The sequence below is a fragment of the Esox lucius genome, chromosome 7, assembly GCF_011004845.1.
Source record: "Esox lucius isolate fEsoLuc1 chromosome 7, fEsoLuc1.pri, whole genome shotgun sequence".
Classification (NCBI taxonomy): domain Eukaryota; kingdom Metazoa; phylum Chordata; class Actinopteri; order Esociformes; family Esocidae; genus Esox; species Esox lucius.
This window is the reverse complement of record NC_047575.1, coordinates 31,052,755-31,074,279: the sequence shown is the minus strand read 5'-3', so window position 1 is coordinate 31,074,279 and position 21,525 is coordinate 31,052,755. Positions and strand designations below refer to the sequence as shown.

The 21,525-nt window shown below is 39.6% G+C and overlaps 1 protein-coding gene across 1 annotated transcript in view; it reads right to left on the bottom strand.

Annotated features, from left to right (window-relative positions):
* ntm (neurotrimin) overlaps positions 1 to 19,515 on the bottom strand; it is a 541,786-nt gene extending 522,271 nt beyond the window's left edge. The window contains exon 1 of the mRNA XM_013134541.4: positions 19,261 to 19,515. Coding sequence (XP_012989995.1) covers positions 19,261 to 19,321 — 61 coding nt within the window. The 5' untranslated portion in view covers positions 19,322 to 19,515. The remainder of the gene's footprint in view (positions 1 to 19,260) is intronic.
* Between the last annotated feature and the right edge of the window lie 2,010 nt (positions 19,516 to 21,525).

Genomic DNA, 21,525 nt, shown 5'->3' with positions numbered 1-21,525 from the left:
TCTTACAGGTGGTATAGCTGCCCATTCGTCTTGGCAAAATGCCTCCAGGTCATGCAAAGTCTATGGTCATCTTGCATGAACCGCACATTTGAGATCTCCACAGAGTGGCTCGTGATATTAAGGTCAAGAGACTGTGATGGCCACTCCAGAAACTACACCTTTTCCTGCTGTAACTACAGGAGGGTCCACTTGGCCTTGTGCTTAGGGTCATTGTCGTGCTGGAAAGTCCAAGAGCATCCCATGCGCAGCTTTGGTGCAGAAGAATGCAAATTGTCTGCCAGTATTTTCTGATTACATGCTGCATTCATCTTGCCATCAATTGTCACAAGATTCCCCTTGCCTTTAGAGCTCACACACCCCCAAAACATACTAGAACCACCACCATGCTTCACAGTGGGGATGGTATTCTGTTCACTATAGGCCTTGTTGACCCCTCTCCAAACATAGCGCTTATGGTCTCGTCAATCCAAATTACAGTGTGCCAGCAGCTGTGAGGTGTGTCAAGGTGTTGTCGGGCATATTGTAACCAGGCTTTTTTGTGGCATTGGCGCAGTAAAGGCTTCTTTCTGGCAACTCTACCATGGCTTGGTATAAGAAGTATATCCTTTTCCATCTTTATGAAGTTTCATTAGCTTTTTACGCAGGTCTTTTGACAGTTATTTTCTGCCCCTCATGGCTCAGTATCTAGCCAGCTCGGTGCATCCATGTAAGAGCTAACACACCCACTGACTATTAACACACAGACTCTAATTGCAATTTAAAAATACCACAGGTGTGGGAAATTCACCTTTAATTACCATTTTCACGTGTGTCACCTTGCATGTCTGTAACAAGGACAAACATTTAAGGGTATGTAAACTTTTCCTTAGGGCCATTTGGGTGATTTCCATTATCATTATGAATTAAAAAGGAGCCAAACAACTATGTGATAATACATGGCTTAATATGATAAAGCCATTTATAAAATTTCTTAAATAAAAGACATGATCAGTCATATTTTCAAAATCAATGCTAGGGTATGCAAACCTTTGAACACAACTGTACATAAATATAGATGTTAAATAATTACTGCTCTTAGATTCACCTTACACTTCCATTTGCACTCCAGCTACAATTACAGCAAAAAAGAATCTGGACCTTCATAAGCCCAATTCTTTTTCCCTTTTTCCCTGCAGCTGTTGCAGTGTTTATTTGTGTACTCTTAACTATATCCAATAGCACTGTACATTCAAGCCATTGACTGTATTATAACTGTACTGCCATTTGCACTTTCTAGGTTAGATGATAAACATTTCGTTGTCCTAGTGCATTTCGTTGTCCTAGTACTAATGAATCTAATCTAATTCACTCTGGTGTATTCTTGTTCAGAAGTTGGCATTATAATGCACAAAACCACTACAGAATTAATGATAATAGAAATGTTTCTACACTACTCAAAAATGTAAGCGAACATTTAAATCACACATCGGGTCTTGATGAACTAAATTTATTAAAGCTGAAATCTTTTACATTGTGTAACTCGTTGAGAACAAAGTGACATAACATAGGCCAATGGAAACAATAATAACCAACCAGTTGAGGGCTGGATTCAAACTCACACAGAAAATCTAAGTAAACAGTTGAAATCACAGGCTGTTCCAACTTGCATGAATTTCTTCACGGCAACTCATAATGTGACTCAGTAGTGTGTATGGACCCCACGTGTCTGTATGCACTTTCGACAACATCTGGGCATGCTCCTGATGAGACGGCGGATGGTGTCCTGGGGTATCTCCTCCCATACCTGGATCAGGACATCAGTGAGCTCCTGGACAGTCTGTGGCGCTACCTGGCGGCATTGGATGCACTGATACATAACGTCCCAGAGGTTTCTAATTGGTTTCAGGTCCGGGGAACATGAGGGCCAGTCAATGGCATCAATGCCTTTGTCATCCAGGAACTGCCTACACACTCTGGCCACATAAGGCCGGGCATTGTCCTGCAGGAGATTGTCCCACTGCACCAGCATAAGTTCTGACGATGGGTCTGAGGATTTCATTACGGTACCTAACAGCAGTCAGGGTACCGTTGGTTAGCACACTGAGGTCTGTGGGACCCTCCTTTAGACCATCACCGCCAAACCGGTCATGCTGGATGATCCTGCAGGCAGCATAACATTCACCCCGGGGCCTCCGGACTCTTTCACGTCTGGCATGTGCTCAGTATGAACCTGCACTCATCTGTGAAGGGAATTGGGTGCCAATGGCGGACCTGCCAATTCTGGTGTTCTCTGGTGAATGCCAATCAAGTTGCACAGTGCTGGGCTGTGAGCACAGGTCCCACTAGAGGACATCAGGCCCTCCTGACAGTTTGGTCAGAAACATGCCCACCAGTATTTTGTACTGCTCTGGCATTGCTCCTCTTGTTCCGTCTCGCACAAAGTTTCATATACCGGTCCTGCAGCTGGGTTGATGCCCTTCTACGGCCCTGTCCAGCTCTCCTTATGTAACGGCCCATCTCCCCGTATTTCCTCTATGCTCTTGAGACTTTACTGGGAGACACAGCAAACATTCTTGCGACCGCACGTATGGATGTGCCATCCTGGAGGAGGAGGACTGCCTGTGCAACCTGATTGGGCTCCAGGTACCGCCTCATGCTACCAGTAGTAATATGTCAGGCAGGAAGGAAAAGGAGACTGCAATTGTCTGTTGCCACCTCCTGCAAAACTATTCCCTTTTTGGGGGTTGTCTTGCTGTTGCCTCTCCAGTGCACCTGTTTTTACTTTCATTTGGACCAAAATAGGTGACACCGATTCACAATCGCTTATGCTTTTTAACTGGACAGATTGATATCACTGAAGTTTAATTGACTTGGTGTTATACTGTGATGATTACATGTTTCCTTAAATTCATGAGCAGTGTACTTCAATTGAAAAAAGTTGTTTATAAGAGATTGATGTTTGAACGTATTGACACAGGTGCTCAGGCACTGAAGAACTGTGGAAACCGATACTTTGCAACAAGCACTTTAAAACGAGATACTACTAATCAGGCTAACTTTTAACAATTGTTATACAGCTATCCCTCACAATCTCTCAGTAATCTTACAAATGTCTCTCTTGCAACAAATTGACACCATTCAAAGTTGTTGGTATTACCACCTCGTTTTCAAAAACTGAGACAGTCAGATGTCAGACACTCATCCGACACTGAATATTAAATATCGTGACAAAGTGTTTCGACACCTGCCGTCACGTGACCAGAAGTGTTTCGGAACATTGTGGCGATGCAGTGAGTGTCAAAAAGATCAGAACAATATTGAGCGTGTGTGCAAAACTGCCCATCACTACTCAAGGAATTATTCCAATGCAGTGAGTGTCGAACAGATCGGAACAGTATTGAGCATGCGTGCTGAGCAGCCCATCACTAATAATAGGGTTATAATTTGGTTATGTTTACTGGACCTTTATTGGCAGAGTTTATTTGTAGGTTTATGATTTTGCTGCATTGTGTGCAGAGGCTTATATTCCACAAAAAGAAAACGTTATGCACAGCAGGCACAGGAGCGCACTGCTAGAAACTGAGAGCTCACTCCAAAAGGATGCGTTGATTGACTCAGATCATAACCGGCAGTCTCTGTGGTTATATCAAGAGTGCAGGCGGGTTTAGGGTCATACAATATTGTTTAAAGGGCGGTTGGGATGCAATGCCTAACCATTTTTGTTTTGCAAAGCAATCTATAAGAACTAGCAGATAGTATTTCTCAGCGAATAGTAAACTACATTTCAGCTGCCAGCACACGCACATCTGTCACTCCAACAGTATTCAGCGCTTAATCACTATGCAAAACGTACAGGTACAGGACAGGAGCATTTTCCATTTTTGTGGGTTTATGGGTAGGTTGTGGCCTTCAGAACTTCACTTGTTTCACACCACCTAGGGGTTTTATATGGAAGTGATAACCAGCAGGGTCAATAAATGCATGTCGGCTGTGTCCAGAACCTTGAAGCAGAATGACCTGCCCAACCTGCGGACAAGAAAAGGGACGGCTAGTGGGCTGTAGGCAATGACAGCAGGAATCATCAGGCGGAAACTAGTTCAGCAACACAAGCACCAGGACTTTGGACAGGGACAGCTATGAGTCACCAGGCCAGGTAGTCCTGAGGCATGGTCCAAGGGCTCATGTCCTCCTGACCTTCTGTGTATTTGGAAGTAGGTGTCTGAAAACAAGATTTATCTAACCCCGCGGACTGATGCATTTCTTAATTAAATCGGGATAGTTGGAAATCATTTTGTTAATCATTTCCCTAAGCCTGGAGCAGACTCAAAAAATGCATCAGGTTTTAGGTAGAGAAATGCAGCACTTCCCAAACAATTGCACAATTTGCTTTAGACAACCACTCCTAATTAGGGAATGTGACACAGGTTGTTGGTACTGTTCATCAAACCCATGGCGTTTTCTGGGCCGTCACCCATCTGTTTTTCATGGCCATAAAAATCTGTTCTCAAAACAGAATAGGTTTCTATGTTAATTCACACATTTCAATGTATTTGGAATTGTGTCCATCATTACCTACTATCACCAAAATCAATGTTATCAATGTTATTTTTACATATTAGTTGTAGTCACCCCTCAGTGACCCTGAATTTGATTAATCAATCTATGGGGGTATTTTATACCTGTAACAACACTAGCAACACAATATTAGCGACATTCTATTTTCTGCTCAATAACAAGATAAAATATGAATTACACATTTTGTATAGGCAAAATCTCAAAGAGTAGTAATTTATGGGCCCAAGATACTTTAGGACAAATGGGGAACATTTAACACCTTTGCATACTAATAGCCATATTATTTCTTCCATGCTCACAGTACATTAACTAGCGGCATAGCAAAGAACACAACTTCTAAGAAACACCATCTGGAGAAAGTTATACAGTGTTGTGGTTCCAAAATATGCTAAGAGATAGTGAAAATATGCTGGGAGACAGCAGTGATTAATTTCAGTCCCGGCTCCACGGATTTCCTGATTTTGATAATATTTTAACACTGGTGCCCCCATCCCGACCACCACAACAGGGTTTCATACTTCTGACAATACAGTGCGGACTTGCGTTTAGCACAACTCAATGTACATACCAATTAAATGTACCCCCAGCATATCTACTGTTTGGGAGTGGATAGACAAACGGTACTGTCATGAGAAAGTATGTTGTATGTTTCTAAAAACACTGCAAGCAGATTTCTTGGTCACAGATTAAACCTAGTCTAGGACAAAAAATCTATGAATTTTGTCTCAGGCTAGGCTTCATCTGTGTCCATGAAACTGGCCCTGTGTGCCTGGTCTTAATAGGGTTTGGGCTAAGTGAGGTCATGGAGAAAAGGTACTGTTTATTGAAGGAAAGAGGCATACACTATGATAGCTGCTAGCAAATCAAACAAAATAAATGTCCCTTGTCAACAACATCCACAGCTGTTATCCCAGAGTCAACATGACACTGTCATTCTCCAATAGCTGCGTTCCATTCTTTCCATGGGAGGGAGGAACCCAACTGTGTGAAGAGCTTTCCTCCATCAGGTATTGATGATGAAAGTCCTTCAGCATGGCTGTTGGCTTGCCTTGAGGATATGACAGTTCAAATTTAATTTCACTTCAAATGTTCCAAACCTCTTTCTCCTAAAACCTATGGCTACAGAATAGAAAATATGTTCACCATATTTTCTGAATGTCTTAGAGAGAGTTTGTTTAGAGCTTTATAGAGTGAACTCCTGATAAGTATGGAGATGTATGTGCATCAAAGCTAGAAATGGCAGCGTAACAAAAGACAAATGGCTAGAAATTATCAGAAAAATACGAAGGGGATTTATTGCTGATGGTTGCAGTCAACCTGCCAAGATCCACAGGCTGTAGTAAAAGTTGTCCTTCATCTTTCCAAACACAGCTCCTTTTAAACCCCAGCAAATCTTAGCACACAGGTTCATAACATGACACTTTCATTGGTGCTGTGTTTGCTCACTGAAATTATACAGTGATCCTAACGCTGGAGTCTTTATTATATCTCAATTCATCTTGTTCTACACAGATGTCATTGCAGCCGGTAATGAGATATTAAAATCTGGGAAAGCAGTAGATGAGAAGTGAGATTTATGATAAAAACAGCTTTGACACATTCGGCAGCAGAGCACCCATGCCGTAACATCTTATTGCTGCCATTTGCGTCATAGCACCAGAGTTGGCCTATACTATTTAAATGCATTGCAAAAAAAAAATACAGTACAGATGAGATGAAAGAAAATACTGCAAACAAAGTCTGCTTTAAGCATCATCTACAACCCCAGATGGCACATGGGTGAGCTAAACATGTATGCCGACAGGCGTGAAGTTTTAAGGTTGGCAACATTTTAAGGTTGGGAGTTCAATAGAATTCATTTTTGTAACTGCCAAACCAACCCAACAGAAATGTACATTGTTACGGTTAGAATCAAATTCATGTCTCGTCTATAGCCTGTAAGTTGGATGTCTCTCAGATGAAAGAGACGTTTTGCTCACTTATACTCAGGTCACTAAAAATAGATACCATCACAGAACAGAATTAGCCTTTCTAGAAGTACCTGCAGGGAAAAGGATTAATTTTTTCAGGATTGTGGTAATAACAAAGACCATATATCCCCTCACTCTCTTAAAGCTTTTGAGTTTTTATGTACAAGTTCTACATCCACCCGTAACATTTCTCTTTTTTTACTGAGCGACACACAAGAAAACTTATGTTCATTCTTTAGCAACCTTCTTTCCTGGACTTAAAAATGCTGACATCTGTTTTCGGTACAATTTTAAATGTTCCACCACTGCAGAATCTATTTGTGATAAGGAAATTAGTGTTTCCAACATCTGTCACTTATGTTTTAACATTTAATGAGATTAGTTAGTATGAGGGCATGTTCAATCTGCTGTTATTAAGAGAACTGGGGGCTCACAGTGGCCTAGTTCATGGAACATGGCACTTGCAATGCAGGGTTTGTGGGTTCGATTCCCATCTGAGACCAAAATAAAAAGATATGCCTTCACTAATACTGAATTATATGCTATGGATAGGAGTGGCTTCTAAATGACTGTGGAATTGGTATGTAGGATACACAGGGTCTCAAGGAAACATTATACTCAACATACAAACTATATACACAAATGGTGGAGTGATATCAAATTATACTGTAAATCCAACTTCTGGGACTTACACTAAGATATGCAGTGAATTTTGCTGTTGTAAAATGGCTGTGGCATGAATTTCTTTCTTAATGACAAAACCCCAGAGTCAAAATATCTTGTTCTAAAAGAGAAATGAACATTATTTTAGTTATGTTAATGGTACTTAATATATTTGATTAAAGTATAAGAACCACCTTAATATGTAAACTGACTGTATTTGTCTCTAAACAATCTGAAACAGGTAATAATTGTCATTGGTGCCATGACATTAAAACAAATCATATTAAAGTCATTGCAACCAATATTGATATTCTTCATGTTCAAATAATCTACAAGTGGCTTCACAATTAATGTAATTTACCTTCAGGTATTGTAATTTGGACAGGAATGTTCAAAATTGCTAATATTGTTACCAGGAGTTAGATGGGATTTGTGCCACGAATGCTAAAAGGTTTGCATTTGGAACATAAAGCATGGATTGCTATCAAACGCTGTCCATAGACTGCTTATCAGTTAAAGAAACAAATGTGTTAATATAGAATTTGGTGAACTCTCTCTTCAACCATATGCATACACTAGTTTAAATGGTCAATCAATGATCTTGCACGGGAATAACTTTTTTGTCTCCTTACTCAACCGTTAGCACCTTGGCTAATTACCCAATGCAATTGCTTCGATTGACTGACAACTACTTATCCTACCACACGCTATGTTTTGACATCTGAGAACCATGTCAAGTCTATTCAAATCCAGACTTCTGTATTGTGAAGTGAATGACTGACTTGCTAATTGTGTCCAATTATCATGGTTATCAAGAGTAGAAACCTAAAGAGAGGGACCTTTAACATTCCTTATCTTCAGCCTGTGTTGTCATTCATGTTGTTGTGGAAGAGTGAGCATTTTGCTCTTAAACCCTCCAGAGTTAATGTCAGGACTACCGTGGTGCCATCGACAAAGTGGCAAAGAGAAGCTTTAAATGCATAAAGCAACATTTTACATTGCACAGTGTGCAGTGATTTCTTTGTGGCCTATTTCAAGTTTAACTTACCAACAAAAACGATTTTGGAGAAACCACAACAATGGGATTGTGATTAATGAGAAACATTCATTTTTATATTGACCTCAAAAGGCTATTAAGATTGCCACTCAAGCGTTGAACATTAATTACAAGGGCCCCCATAAGCTTCCATGAAATTCAATGAGCATTGCGAAATCTGCAGTCACGCAAAGTGCTCTGTGGAAAAGTTTGGATGCAAATGAGTGCTGAATCAACATCCAAATTAAACTTTAATAGTTTTTTTTTTAACATAAACACATAGTAGTTCATTTTGTTCAGTATTACACTGACTATGTACAGTATATAAAATACATAATATTATGAATTAATAAACTGAGAAGTTCAAACAAAGATTTACAAGGAATGAATACTGTACAGATGACTATAATTTACATGAAACCATAAACAACTCAATATGCCTATCAACTGTATGTTAACTGTATCAATTGAACATGCCGCCAATGAGCCATTTACTACCGAAGGAACACTGTTAACTAGAGCTGACTACTGAGTATCATATCAAGACTTCACACCACCGCAGTATAAAACCCTTTCACTTGATTAATTAAGCCATTCACGCACAGGACAAACTAGGGCAATTCCATGTGAAGGTCAACCTGAGCACACCTAAAGGAAATTAATCAGTTTCCAAAAGGAAATTGTGTTCCTTATTATCTTTACAATCTATATTTTTGAGTGCATACTCCATTTTGCCAATTCATGTAGTAAACTGGCATTTAAATAAATCATATTGCATGGATTTTAGAAAGAGCTAACAGCTTGATTTCTTCTTACAGGTGTAAGTTATAGAAGTGTTGTGTGTGTATGTGTTTCTAAATCATTTAGGGTCAGGCAATATAACATTATTTATGTTTATTTTGTAAGTGTTTTTGTACAACATGTATCTTTTAAGAGATTGTCTTCAAAATGTATTGGTAAAACCACAGTTTATCAAGGATTAACGTTACCTAAAGTTGGATTCAAAACAGCAGATAGACAACTTACTGTAGGGCAACAGAAGAAACAAAACATCTTCCAGCTTATGCTGACTCAGCTCTACACATCAATCGTTGAGTCCATCCTCACCTCCTCCACAACCACATGATCTACCACAGTTCCAAACATTCTCCTCAGCCAGCTGAAGGACAGGCAGGCAGTACAGTTCAATCAGGACCAAACAACCAAATAATTAATCATTGGTTTTATGTTTTTAAAAACTATTCAGACCCCTTTGATATGGTAGTATAACTGAACTGCAAATGGTAAATAGAAAGTCAGAGTAGTTAGAGATAAATTCATTTAAAACCCTGTTTCCAAAACAGTTGGGATGCTGCGTAAAATGCGAATAAAAACAGAATGCAATGATGTGCAAATCACTTATTCCTATATTTTACTGAAAATAGAACAAATACAACATATCAAATGTTGAACTTGAGAAATTGTCAGGATTGCGGAGGCAGGACACACGCGCAGGGTGAACAGATGACATTTAATGAAACAACTAAAACATGACAAACTAAAACTAAACATAACCAAAACAGAACAACCAAGACAGAAGGCTTACACCAAAACAAAGACCGACAACATACCCTGGGAAAGGAGGAACTTAAGTAGGAACAGTGAATAGGGAAACAGGTGAGGGCGATACACAACAAAACGATTGTCCATGATCCAAACGAGGGAGAGAGGGCTTTGGATCTCATGTGCCAGGACGTGACAGAAATGTTATTGTTTTCGGAAAAATACATGACCATTTTGAATTTGATGCCAGCAACACTTCCATTGGTAAGCACGCCTTGAGTTAGCCAAAATAAGCTAGCCATTAGGCATGAGACTAACCCAGCTGCAATGTGGGAAACGGCTTTGTGGTCAATCAAGGAGTTTTTTGGCCAAAGTGCTGTGTGTGTCAACAAAAAATTGCATCTGCGGGTTTTTGTTTCTACCTTGTAGTTGACTGACTAATTATGGCCACTAAATCGTAAGAACCTCCACTCAACTGGTTGTCTAGGTATCAATTGGACAGCTGAAAGGAAAAACCATCAGATCGTGATTTTGCATGCAGATCAAGTGAGCATACTACTTGACTTGCCCAGTATGCAGATATCGGAACAGTGCCCCTCTTCCGGTGAACCGAAAACCAATTAAATTCAAACAATAGCCATCAGCTGACAACATAAGATCACAGCATTAGCCTAAGGAGATAATTTCAAAATGCTCAGGAATGCACGGAGACAACCAATACAGATTGACAGCACATTCTTCTAATCCTCCCCACATACAGCCTAATCATGTTTGTAAACACCAGTGGGGCTTGCCTAAGACAGCTGTTGATATGATATTATGATTAAACATTTCATTATTAACATGATTTGCCTCTGAGTAATGTAGGCGCTCTACTTTTGGGGGAGTCGTTGTAACGCAACTCATTAGCATTTATTGAAGCCACCCCCTCAAACACACACAAACTTCTCAGCATTACTCATTTTTGTTCAGCAATACACTCACAGACATGCATTTAAGGGCACAAAAAATGGCCGCTAGTACAGCTTCTAACCCCTTGCAGTGAGCTTGACCAACCGTCCATTGGTCTCTGAGTGATACAAATACTGCATTTGGGACAATGTAAATGCCACCAGTAACTGCAATATACTGCTATTGCATCTCATGAAACCCTTTTAAACACTGCATTGGTATTCTGTTTTATGTTACAATATTTACAGTATATAATACTGTTTATTCTCTATGTTTTCTATGGTAAAGTGTCTATATTCTGTTTGTATACAGTCTTCTACAGGCAGTTACATTTTAGATATCTGTAAATATACTTTGTGAGTAAAGTGATTTTGATTCTGCATAAGGCAGAAGATCCTTATTTGTAAAATATCACTAAGTCTCACGGTTGCAAAATAATATGTTGAGTCATGATCAATCAATAAATTAACAAGACTAACATATCTGGGCATACAATATATTTCCAAATATTGCTCTTTCAGTGTTAGATTTGGTTGGACATGACAAATTAGGTGGAATATCAATGTTTAAATAAAATGGCCATTGAGGCAATGATGTTCACCCAAACATACTCCATGTATGTTGTATGACAACATGTATGACATACTCCAAACTTTGCATTGCAATGTAATTTCATTTTACAACTTTGCAAAAACAACTTGGCTAAAGGAAATGGCAATCTATGCCCTTGTTAACGACACTCTCATTCTCCAGTGCATCAAAAGCCTCCTAATAACACTCTCAAAGATTGGCATTGCCGAAGCGTTTGCCAAGAGGTTTCCAGCACAATCAGTGATAGCACTAATTGAAATGTCGTCGCTATCCAATTCCCTGCACCCAGCCTCAAACACACTGGGCAGGCCGGCAAGTAATCACAGACATAGGGATTAACGGCACTGACCATGTGCTAGCATACGACTAGTTCCGCCATCTGGTCCACAACAACAGCCACTGCCCATACCCTAGATGAAAATGAAGAAGGCACTTTTCCAACTGTTAGGGTTGTTTGGTTGACAGACCAAAGTATTGAGTGACAACACGCCCAACTATGAATGCAGATGAGGACCAAGCAGACGAGGGAAACTCCAGAAACTGGATTCCTACTTCCTCTCTTTTCTTTCAGACAAAGCCAAAATCTGGACAGTTCGATAAGGGCATCCATTACTGCTTTGACCCATGTTCTGTTTTTAGATCAGTGCATACGAAAGACAGGGGATAGGAAGAGGAAGTGATTTTAAACAATTCGAACACATATCCTGCAGATCAGATCAAAAGAAGTGGATGTATGGTGGTGGTATTGTAACATGGGTGAGGGGCATCAAGAACCCAATGCAATTTTAGCAGAGGGAGGAAAATATGCAGCTAGCCAGTCAAGACACACGTCATGCATCGGTAGCCTGTGGAGAGGGATTGAATTATGACTCCAAACGTGCAGAGAGAGTGGATCAGTGGTGTGCGATGGAAAACTCATCAAAATGGTTGTTTTGATTAAAAATGTAATTATATACTGTACTTTTTCAATAATATTTTGTTATCTATATTTTTTATGTCAGTGCTGCTGATGGTTGTAATGCAAAACAAATCTAAAGTTTGCTAAAACTGCATCAAAACCTCATAAGGCCCCAGGGTATGCATCATCAATCTGTGCCTACATTCCCATTCATTTAAATGCATTAAAAAAATTTGCATGAGCTGCACTCCTGACTCCTTTCCATATGAAGCAAGCTTAATTCATTTTCAACAAACTAATTTCATAGTTTGCACATGCATGCGGCTTCACAAAGTATATATAAGGCTAAATGCTGGCACCCTAGTATGTAAACGAACATTCATATAGCTAGCTAGCTAGCTATATGAAAATTTATATTATATTTTATAACTTCTTGTGAGTAAACCTAGCTTTGTGCTCAGCCAGCCACTGACCTCACCACACCTCCCTGGATGGATCAAGGCGTTGTTAACAAGTGTTTCGCCTCACAAACCTACAGGTTAATTAATATTCTGTATATAAGAAATACAGACTAGTAGCTTGCACATACATTAAACACATTTTAACCTCCTGAGACCCTGTGTCTGCATTTGAGGACACTGTTTTAAGCTTCCTGCACCATGTACTTCATTCTGCTTAACTTAAACCTATTGTCCTTATTAGAGGACAGTTGTCTGCGCCATGCTTAGATATTATACTTATCAGGTCCTACTAATCCCAAATAGCTAAGAGAAATTAAAAATGCATACATTATCAAAGCTCAGGTCTTAGGAGGTTAAAATACATCTCTGCAATGCAGCCCTCATCTACCACTGAAATGTATCTTGTCTGGAATAACAACAGCATTCAGTCTGAATTGATGACAAATCTAGGAAGATAAAATTGTGGTGGCATGACAAATCGGAAAGAGATTCTGGAGAGGAATTTTTTCATGAAACGATAATAAGGATCGGAAACAACGGATATCTTGAAAGTGAATTGACATTTCCCTCCCAATGTAAATCTTTAACCTTGAGATAGTTTCTTTTTGACAGAAGTCACAAATCTGGCTGAGCGTTGGGCTGTGAGGTTTCTATGCCACCCTGTAAGTCAGCTTCTGGCAGACCTCCAATGGAACATGTATTATACTGTATACAGAAGTATCTCCAATGTCTCTGTTCGCAGTGCTGTATGGTGGAGCGCTTAGAGCAAGGGACGAGGGCAGCGCTATTCCTTTGACATGACAACCCATGAATGGTCTGCTCTGAAGTCAACCCCGACATGGATTATTCATCAGTTTTCTGCTTTACTAAACTCTACCACACGACAACTACACTGGAACGTGGAAAAGACGGTGCAGAACAGAGCGTTCTAAGCGGCCCATAACATCGTATGATTGTACTGCAAATGATTGTCCCTGTTTATAAACAAGTTATTGTTTTTTATTTCATTGTGTATTTATTTCCTAGTTTTTATAATTGTTATTTATATGAATGTGTGAAATCAGTATATTCCTTGAGTTATTGTTTTTTAACATCTATGTGAAATTATTTTAAATTCCACATTTGGAAAAAAGATTCCCTAACTACATTCTCATGTGCAAGAAGTTTTCTGGTGCCCCCTAGCCAAAATATACTCTAGACTCTGCGTTCAAATAGGAGGGCCAAGGGCTCACCATCGCACGAGCAAAAAGCACTCAGTGCGCAATGTGAGCAATTGTAGACATGACTGTTGTGCAACAGCATGCAAATATTGAGGAAGCACCACAAGCAGAAGTGCAGGACAATTTCTGGAAATATGTAGGAAGCCTAGCAAGCAGGATCCAGGCTGTATTTATCTAAGGTTCTTGCAATTCTGAAATGTACAAACCTTCACTCACACTGCCTGACTGTAACCCACTGAAATAAGTAAAGCACAATGCAATTTAAGAGAAAACACATCCAAAGGCTTTGAAAGCAATTTGTGCACAAAATAACTGAATATGGATTTGTGGCTATGAATATGTTAATTCATCTATTAATTTATATTAACCTTTGGTTTGGAAGAAAACAATATGTGGAATGTTTTTGTATCATATTTCAAATCTATGTACTATCGACATCTCATTTAAAGCATTGTTATGATGTTGACAAAAACAGTTATCTCTTGGTTATGGCAGTCAATACCATTGTCAATGTCTTGCCACAGGGTAGCCCTTTGGCATTATAAATGTTTTTCTTTAATAATCCAATTTCATATGTGACCAACCAGGGAGTCTTCTGCATTCAAAAAGACTGTGTTAGTCCACTGACCTAAAACTAGGCATTTGATCTGGGAGCTAACACACATCAGCTCTCTGACAAGTTTACTCATCACATAAACAGGGTTTAGAAACCACCTCTTAAGAATACCTAATGATGTTTTCAATAGACCCTCAGACTTATTAGATTCAAATCAAAGGCAAAAGGCAAGAAGAACCAACAAGTTACATAAATGTATGAATATATACTGTAATGCCACCAAAATATATTGTTCCACAAACCACTGATGAATTAGCCAATATTATAACCAATGACCTTTCAATACCTTCAGGAAATTAAAAACGTCTACTTGTTATTCTGACAAAATGGGCAAAGTGGCAATTTCACATTTGGGTAGTAACCCACAGTCAATTATCTACAGTCCTCATCTTCACATAATATACTTAATTTGCTCAATAATACATTGTGCTGGGAAGCACAGGTGGAAAATGTCTTAAACGATAGGTAGAATTTGACATAACCATATGGAAGACATAACATATGGATTTGCAGGAGTATAAATATTAAAGTCCGAACACAAGGTTACACATCACATGTCTATATATCACATAAAACAATGTCTCCAAACTGCCTAGCTAATAATTTTATGTTAGCGCTTCATGCCAAAGACTTTCAACACTTAGTTAGCTCGCTTGCAGATTAACAGTTGCAATAGAGAACTGAGGCCATTTTTGAAAATTGTGGAAATGCCATTGATAATGCCATTTAACCAGTTACCCAAATATTTTAAGCAGTCATCTCAGATTACAAACTAGCCAGGTAACATTAGCTACTTAGCCCGCTATCTAGCCTAGCGAAAGGTTCACAGTGATGAACACAACAAGAACAGAAATCCTTTGCAACCAGATCAAAAAGCATAGAAACCTATACATACTTCTATTCTATTTCACTGCTTCGGCAAAGGTTTAAAATGTCAGGGAGAGTAGGAAGGGACTTCAGGCAATGGACAAGGCGACAGAATCATCCAAGAATAAGCTGGTTGGTATGGAGTGAAGACTTGGGGATGGTTTTGCACACACAGATTAAGCCCTGTCCATACTACCTTATGTCCCTTTAAGCTAAGCTCAGAAGGCTTAGCTTTACTTAGGGATCGTATAGTTCTCATCTGTGCTGTGTTCAATGTATAATAAATCAAGTTGGAATCCAACACTAGTCTAAAAATCAAGGACTAAAAATCAAGGTCAAAGGGGAATTCATTTTGTGACCAGAAAACCCGAATTTTAAGTACTTGGGCATGCCCAAAGTATGTAAATTACACAACAGTTATATTCCAAAAACGTAAGAGTTGAAGGCTCCAGGAATATGGAACCCTTGGATTCCATAAAAAGAACACTAATACAGAAAGCTGAAAACACTAAATTCCTTTCTGAGGTTATATAATTTCACCTTCCCTCACGATTTAATTTGAATGGGTTATGTTCCTCTACCTTATCATATTTACATTAACATATCACTCTACAGATTGGTCATATTTAGCTAGTCATATAACAGCCTCAAGTGAGTAGCTATAGCCTTGTGATAAGGAAAAGACACACCACCCATTTGTAATTAAATTGTTTTCACTGAGGCAGCTCAGTTCCCCCAAAGCACACTCAGTTGGAAGTCAAATAACAAAAAAATATATATATTTAACCATGTATTATGGTTCACCTTTGGCTGAGTCAGGTTGGTGGAAGGAAGGACTAGCGGACACAATAGACTGTAAGGGTCTTGGCTGGAGTGCTGCAGTAATATGTTCCGCATCCAGGCAACACTTGGGCCAGAGCTGATTCAGAGCCACACAGAGAGGCTCAGGGGTGAGGGGGGTGTAGACGGGAGGAAAACACCAGCCTGTTTAGCCCCCTTGACAACGCGACACAGCCGTGCCAAATGTGCAATTCTAATGCACTCAACTCTCAACCGTGTTGCCATGTCCACAGTTTCCCGCAAACTGAGCAACTTTGAAAAGAGATGCTGTGGGTGAAAATGTATTGGTCAGAGTAGCAGGTTTTTGGGCAGTTTCTAAATTGCTATGGCATAAACACTGTCAGTTCACTGTGACCTGCTGCTGTAGACTATCAGGCAGGGAAGCAGGATGTTGCTGTGTCCAGTATGTGTATGTGTGTGTGTGTGTGTGTGTGTGTGTGTGTGTGTCCGTCCGTGTGTCCAAGCGCACACGCGCGTGTGTATGTATAGAGCACAGCAGGCAACTGAGTGAGTGAAAGAAGAGCAGTGCCAGCACTACGCATTATGACAAATGATGTGAGAATACAAACACATTGGCTACTTCTTGTTTCCCTTGTTCATTGTGTCCAAGTGGAGAAAGAGTGCACAGAGGCAATATTCCCCCACTTCTCATAATGGTCCTTGTTTAATAAAGTCGAGATCAAAGTTAAATATCTCAGTTGAAAGATCACCTACTGATTAATTAGTATTCTGCACAGCAGTCTGAATATAACATCGTACTATAATGTTATTGTAAGGCCTAAAACACATTGTCAGTTCTTATTTGACTAAAGGATGGCTGCATTTTATGTGGCCAAAAGTCAATAAAGAACCCAGGTGACAAGCTTTTGAATTCAGACAATATATTGTATAAATTCCATCTAAAATTCACATTTTATATGGCTCTCTTCATTGTTTTAGAGAGAGCATAGTAAGGCAAGTGAGAAATGTAACAGTGGCTTGTAAATGAGCAGTTTTGTCATCTTTATTTTATTTCTATATTAAACAATTGGTTGGCATGAATATAATTCTGTGAATCTAAATCTGCATACAACAGCTACATGAAACTTATATACACATACATAACACATCAATAGTCAACAAGGCAGTGTTGGTGAACTTCATAGTTCATCAAGCTACCAATTACTTCATACTGAAATAAGTTATAATAGTCTTTTGATTAATATTAATCTGCCAGGAAAGTCAGTTGAGAACCAATCCATATTTTCAATGACAACCTAGCTATAGGGATTAAACTGCCTGTACTAGGCAAAATAAAAAAACACAAATAATTTTACAAATATAAAAAAACAAAAAATAAACACTACATCATTTAAACTGGAAAGTTTTAGTAAGCATATTAAAAATACACATTAAACTCACAGGAAATCAACTCCATATTTGGTTTGATGTTACTTAAAGGAGATATGGCCACTTCAAAATAAACATGCTCACACGTACTGATTACTTCCACTGATTACCAGCTAACTGTAGCTAATGTTAGCAGAAGTGTGTATTGGCTTTTTAAAGGAAACTGGACAAAAAGTTACAGTGTCTCTTGGCTTATAGACTAATTAGTCTTAGGACCCCATCAAACATCAATTTGAAAAAAGTGTAATTCTCCTTTAACAACTCCAAACAGTGAGTTTCTAAATAAAATACTGGCCTGCAACGGAGTAAGAAAGCTTGTGCTTGATCTGATATAAAATGCATAAAACGGTGCTGTAACAAAAGTTTTAACCATCTTGCCAGCCCTCAACTGGAGCAGGCACGACTGAGCAAATTAAAGTAGGCTGCAGGAGCTGTAAATCAAATTAGACTTTTCTAACTTTTGCAATGTCTCTAACTTCTCGGGTCTGAAATACTATGTTGATAAAATAAAATAATTAGGTATTACTGATCAATACACAAAAACTAGAATAATTGTTTATGTATCTGTAATTACCTAATGTTAATACATTACAAATTTTGAATGAGAATATTTAATCCCATTAAAAAGACCGTGGCAATCAACACTCATGTTACGATGTAAGACGTGAAACGGTATTGCTTAGCCCTTCACCCACGTTTTCTTTTTGCAAAACAGAAGTAGCTGTAGTTTACACCGCTACATGGTGGAAAAAGTAATTAACTACTAAAAACATCAAACACCTAAATGTGCATTTACGAATCTACTGCAAAATGTAGATAATGGTTCGTTTACATACTAATACCTCAGTGTCTCGATTCTCGATTTGAGGAATGACTGTTAGCAGGATTTGCTAGCACAGCATTGGATTAGGCTGCCAACAATCAGTTGATAACTTAAAACACGTCAATTCTAAGAACTGCGGATTTAGGTAGCCAGCTACAGTAGCTAACTACCACCAACCACAAAGACAGTAAACTATAACAGTACAATAAAATGTTAAATCACTGGAGTTTCCTCTTAGGGTTAACGCGGCTTAACTTCGATGACCTGAACACACTGTCATGAGGATTAACCATACTTGATCAACTTAACGCAAAGAGCTCCCGTCCGGAGTGACGTACTGTACAATGCATCAAGAAGGCGCTCTGCCAGCAAGAGCCACAAGGTGCATCAAGAGACATACGAATTGATCCATTAGAGAAGGAATAACGTCGACAATACATACTTGTGAAAAAAATAAGTAGGCTATATTTTTGAAAAATACAAATATGAAAGTTCGAATTAGGCTACTGGGATATAAATAAAAGCACTCCTTAACGAGGGACGCTTAACAAGCATTTTGAACAAGTAGGCTTTTTCAGAGGCAAAACACCCAAACAACTATACGGCCACCAACATCTTGACAGACGAATAACACACGCATCGCTTGATTTAAGCTGACACTTTGTTGGCAGGTGATGTCAAATGTCGGAACCACGTAAAATGAAGCTAGTCTACTGTAGAAAGCGTGCGCATTTCTAGAATAATTGCGCACTCGCGTACCAGTGTAAAATAACGCAATTGCTATATCCTTACATTATTTGACGCCTGACATTTCTACCAGCAATATGAAAATAGCCTACCTTGTTGAATCAGAAGAATGCCCACACCGGTCAGCAAAACCCAGAACATAGGATTCTTCATAGTGTTTTTTTGACGGTCGCCTCTCTGTGTAGTAGTAAAATAGTGTAGGCTGTTGTCGCTCAGATATTGTCTACAATCGAAATCCTCGGAAAAGTGAAGTGTAGCGGACTGCAGTTCCCGCTAAGTCCCGTGTCCCTCGATCTGACTGGGGGTGTTCTATTAAGCCAGCCCGGTTTGAATCGGGTAATGGCCCGTCACGTTAGCGGGTAAAATCGGTGAGGGAGGACTTCATAAACCTAAGAGAATAGGCGCCGCTCAATCTTGTTGTGAACTTATCAACGGGGTAGCATGGTACTTTGCCAAGGAAGCAAACACTGTATTTACTATAAAATATGTGTGAATGTGCAGTTTTATTGAGAAGTGGGACAAATCATTGTTATCAAAAGCTATCACTGTTGCATGTGATGACACAGAATTCTACTCCATCACTTTTGTTTTGAACCGATTTGTGTGCTGTGATCGTGGCACTTTGATAACGCCCCGAAGGAAGCTGCTTTCGTTTTAAAACCCGACTATGACCAGCTTATTATAACGCTGTAATGTTTTTTTGATTTTTTTATGCAAACAGCATCAAGTCCCTCCTTAAAGCCATTCGTCATGATTTGTGAGAGTGTGCTTGGATAGTCTTCCAAAGGCACGGCTGTTCAGGAACCTGCTTTGATTCCAACTAACCAAGTGAACATCGCGGTTTTCTCACAGCTTGTTTTGCGTGAGTTACAGAATAAGGATTGCTTTGTTATTATGTTGTCATTTAATGTTTTTTAAACATTCGACCATTTTCGAAAATGTGGTCTAATCCTTTAAGCAAACAATCTTTTTGAGAAGGTGGTCTATCTGATGTTTACAATTTATTCATGCATTAGGATAGTATACAGTCTTACATTGACTTAGATTTAGACATTTGGATGAGTATTATACTTTTGCTTATTGATTGTATTGTACATAAAAGGGAAATAGCTTGTATATTTTCAAAACTAGGCAGAATTAGACAAAAATGACGACGCTCTGAATTACTGATCCCGAATAAGTAATCATAATGCAGCCCACGTAATTCTGGTATCACATCTTACAAAAAATACAGGGATTGCGTTATTATCCAGTGTTGAAAGGCCCCGTCATGTTACTATTCTCTACAATGCCAGAATGTAGACTAAGATGACAACCTTTTGTAGGCTACTGCCCTCTCTTCAGCACTGGACAGCTCCCACGCTTTCCCGATTGCACTTCACAGGTAGACTAAAATTAACTGCACTAGAGAAGACTTTTGATCCATGCTGTATATTATGTATGGACCTACTTTTATCCATACCTTTTTGTTTTTCCCTCTTAGTCATATGGAAATCTGACTGATTTAATGCTGAAATCCTTTCTATACTGACATTAAAACTCCAAACTGAATGCCAGAATGGGAAAGAAAGGTGATTTAAGCAATTTTGAGCGTGGCATGGTTGTTGGTGCCAGACGGGCCGGTATTTCACAATCTGCTCAGTTACTGGGATTTTCATGCACAACCATTTCTAGGGTTTACAAAGAATGGTGTGAAAAGGGAAAAACATCCAGTATGCGGCAGTCCTGTGGGCGAAAATGCCTTGTTTGATGCTAGAGGTCAGAGGAGAATGGGCCGACTGATTCAAGCTGATAGAAGAGCAAATTTGAAATAACCACTTGTTACAGAGATAGGGTGAGAAGCTCGGTCACCCGGGAGGAGCTCAGAGTAGAGCCGCTGCTCCTCCACATCGAGAGGGGTCAGCTGAGGTGGCTTGGGCATCTGTTTCGGATGCCTCCGGAACGCCTTCCTGGGAAGGTGTTCCGGTCCCGTCCCACCGGGAAGAGACCCCGGGGAAGACCTAGGACACGCTGGAGGGACTATGTCTCCCGGCTGGCCTGGGAACGCCTCGGTGTCCCCCCGGAAGAGCTGGAGGAAGTGTCTGGGGAGAGGGAAGTCTGGGCATCCCTGCTTAGACTGCTGCCCCCGCGACCCGGCCCCGGATAAGCGGAAGATGATGCATGATGCGATGCACTTGTTACAACCGAGGTATGCAGCAAAGCATTTGTGAAGCCACAACACGCACACCCTTGATGCGGATGGGCTACAACAGCAGAAGACCCCACCGGGGACCACTCATCTCCACTACAAATAGGAAAAAGAGGCTACAATTTGCACAAGCTCACCAAAATTGGACAGTTGAAGACTGGAAGAATTC